Raw genomic sequence first — 2,500 nt, forward strand, 5'->3', positions numbered from 1 at the left:
TCAAGGATCCGTTTTCGGATTTTCCCAAAAAAAACGCACACCTAGATTATCGGAAACTTAAGCTGCCTCAAGATTTTTAGCCTTCCATTTTGACTTAGACCTTAGTTTTCCTTCAGCCTAAAATTACATAGTTAAGGCTTTTTTGGCGGACCAAAATTCATACCTAATGCCATAATACCATAATTCAAAAACCAACATTTCACTTGATTTGCGTTAATTGTTTATTTCAGTTTACAGTGTCCCCAATTAGTGCTCCAGCGCTAGAAGACTAAACACTTAAATAAGAGTCCTTCCCTTCCTTTTTAACTTTTTACACCTTGCTTGGTACTCAATCACGGATTGGTTTGAATCGGCTTTGAAGTGGGACCAGAGCATAGCCTGAGAAAATCTCGGAGCAGAGTAGAGAGCCAACATCGATTGGAGTAAAGAACAAATGTAACGTACATTTGATGTTGATCGCGCCTTTCCACTTTGGTGAAAAGCGAGTGCTCTGCCTTAACCAATGCGGATGAATTGGAAAAGGAGAGGAAACAGAAGAAAGAGGCGTTTCCTTTCCTCGCAACCGAGAAATAACAACAATGAAAAAACCTTTTGTCCAGCGCTACAGCGTCCTCTCATGTCCAACGCAGTGTCACCTTTGATCATAACCACCTTATAACAAAATAAATGAAAAGAAGTGTTTCCTTACTTTCTTCCTCTTCACCGCATTATCACTATGAAACTGGCTGTACTGAAATACCATCATCTGAAGGTTTGTACAGCGGGTTTTAATTACATGTGGTAAAACCAAAATCAAGGAAATTATCTCGGCCAATCAGAAAATCAGAATCAGAAAATAAAGAAACCAGTGACAAGATGAGGCATACTCAGTTTATGCAGGTGGCGTTTACAACGGGACCACGCGTACGAAACAAAACATAATTTGCTCTTATTGGCTGAGTAAGTAACGCATTTGCTTGACCAATTACCAACAATAGTGATGGTAAGCCAAACGATTAATCTAGCCCTGCCAACATAAGATCCAAAAATAGGTAATAGTGCTCCAAGAACAGATAAGTAAAGTGAAGGGGTTTAGTTTCTAAAGAAACACAGAAACTGTGCAGATATCATGGTAAATTGACCACCGTCAGAAGAGAAATTTGAAACCCGACGTTTTGAGCGTTAGTTAGAATTCCTCATTGGCTCTCACGAAGGGCTATTTCTGAAACGTCAGCTTTTGAATTTCTCTACGGTAGTCAATTCATCATATCAACCTAGTTGATAAACACGTTAGAGAATAAAAAGGCCCCGCTTAACTGCACAAAGAGAATCTTTTTACATAACCAGCAAACAATACAGGAGTAACAATAAGTAACTAAAGTTACAAACCCTGTAGTTGTAAGTTCGTCTTGCTTTGGTTGCACCACTTCCTTCTTCCTCATCTGACCGTATTTCAATGGTGTCTATGTCTACGGGGAAAAAAGTGTTGCTGTGACTGCATGATTCAGAGGGGTCGGTGATTTTCGTACAAGAAAGAGGAAGTTCCAACTGAAAGAAACTAAGCGGGGTTGACGTCGGAAATCGGACTGCGTAGTGAGATTAAAAAAGTGAGGGCCATGCTTACTCAAGCGATCTATCACTGCTCTCCGTTCCAAGCATTAGTTTATTTTTGTCATGGTTTAGATGAACGAATACATTTTAAGTTCTCTACCACATGGCCCTCAGAATATATTTATAATTTCACTTTTGCCGTTCTTATACAAGGCAACATATTGACCATTTACAGTTTTGGAACATTACTGCTTCAGAGTTGTTTCGCCTGTGGATGGCTTTCGGAGGGGATGGGAAAATCGGCGTGAAGGAATTCAAATGCGTCGGAACGAAAGGAAGAGCGCAGGCCAAGCGGCACAAAGGCAGAACACGACATCGCACGCCCTTCTCGTATTCACACTTCCAAATTTTCTTCAAGATGATTTCCCCCTCTACTTTTCCTTCGAACGCCTGCCACAAAGGCTGAGTTATTAGATGGCACGAACAAGAGTCATGTAGCAGCTCTCGTAACGTATGTGATTGGCTCGATACCCTAACCCAAAAACAAAAGACTAAACAATTGAAACAATGACTTAGACTTAAAACAATAGAAGTATTTAAAATAGCAGTTACGTTCTAATTCACTACGTTCAAACGAACGTAAATCATTTTCATCTTATAGATCCATAAAACAAACTGAACCACAGTTATGGGAGGATAGCAAGCGAACCCAAAACATAACTTTTAATGGACATAGTATACAAGAAGTACTCAATTTCAACAAGCGGAACATAACATTACAAACCTGGGCTAAGCGACACACTTTAACGGCTAAAGTCGGCCTCTTTAACATACATATCTTTTGCCACATCAGTTTTCCATCGGCCGTGCAATTTCAATAATCTCTCGGAAACAACTTTGGAATCGTCGTTTATCACGACTGAAGTAATCCTATGGCCACCCGATCGTAAACTATGCAGACTATAGACCT

General features: G+C 40.0%; 1 protein-coding gene across 1 annotated transcript in view; it reads right to left on the minus strand.

Annotated features, from left to right (window-relative positions):
- The window catches only part of LOC138020570 (DNA repair protein RAD50.L-like), a 53,514-nt gene that overhangs the window by 16,014 nt on the left and 35,000 nt on the right, over nucleotides 1-2,500 (minus strand). Inside the window, exons 11-12 of the mRNA XM_068867535.1 lie at nucleotides 1,369-1,448; nucleotides 589-651 (exon numbers count right to left, since the gene is read on the minus strand). Coding sequence (XP_068723636.1) covers nucleotides 589-645 — 57 coding nt within the window. The 5' untranslated portion in view covers nucleotides 646-651; nucleotides 1,369-1,448. The remainder of the gene's footprint in view (nucleotides 1-588; nucleotides 652-1,368; nucleotides 1,449-2,500) is intronic.

The sequence above is a fragment of the Montipora capricornis genome, chromosome 2 (assembly GCF_036669925.1).
Source record: "Montipora capricornis isolate CH-2021 chromosome 2, ASM3666992v2, whole genome shotgun sequence".
Lineage (NCBI taxonomy): Eukaryota > Metazoa > Cnidaria > Anthozoa > Scleractinia > Acroporidae > Montipora > Montipora capricornis.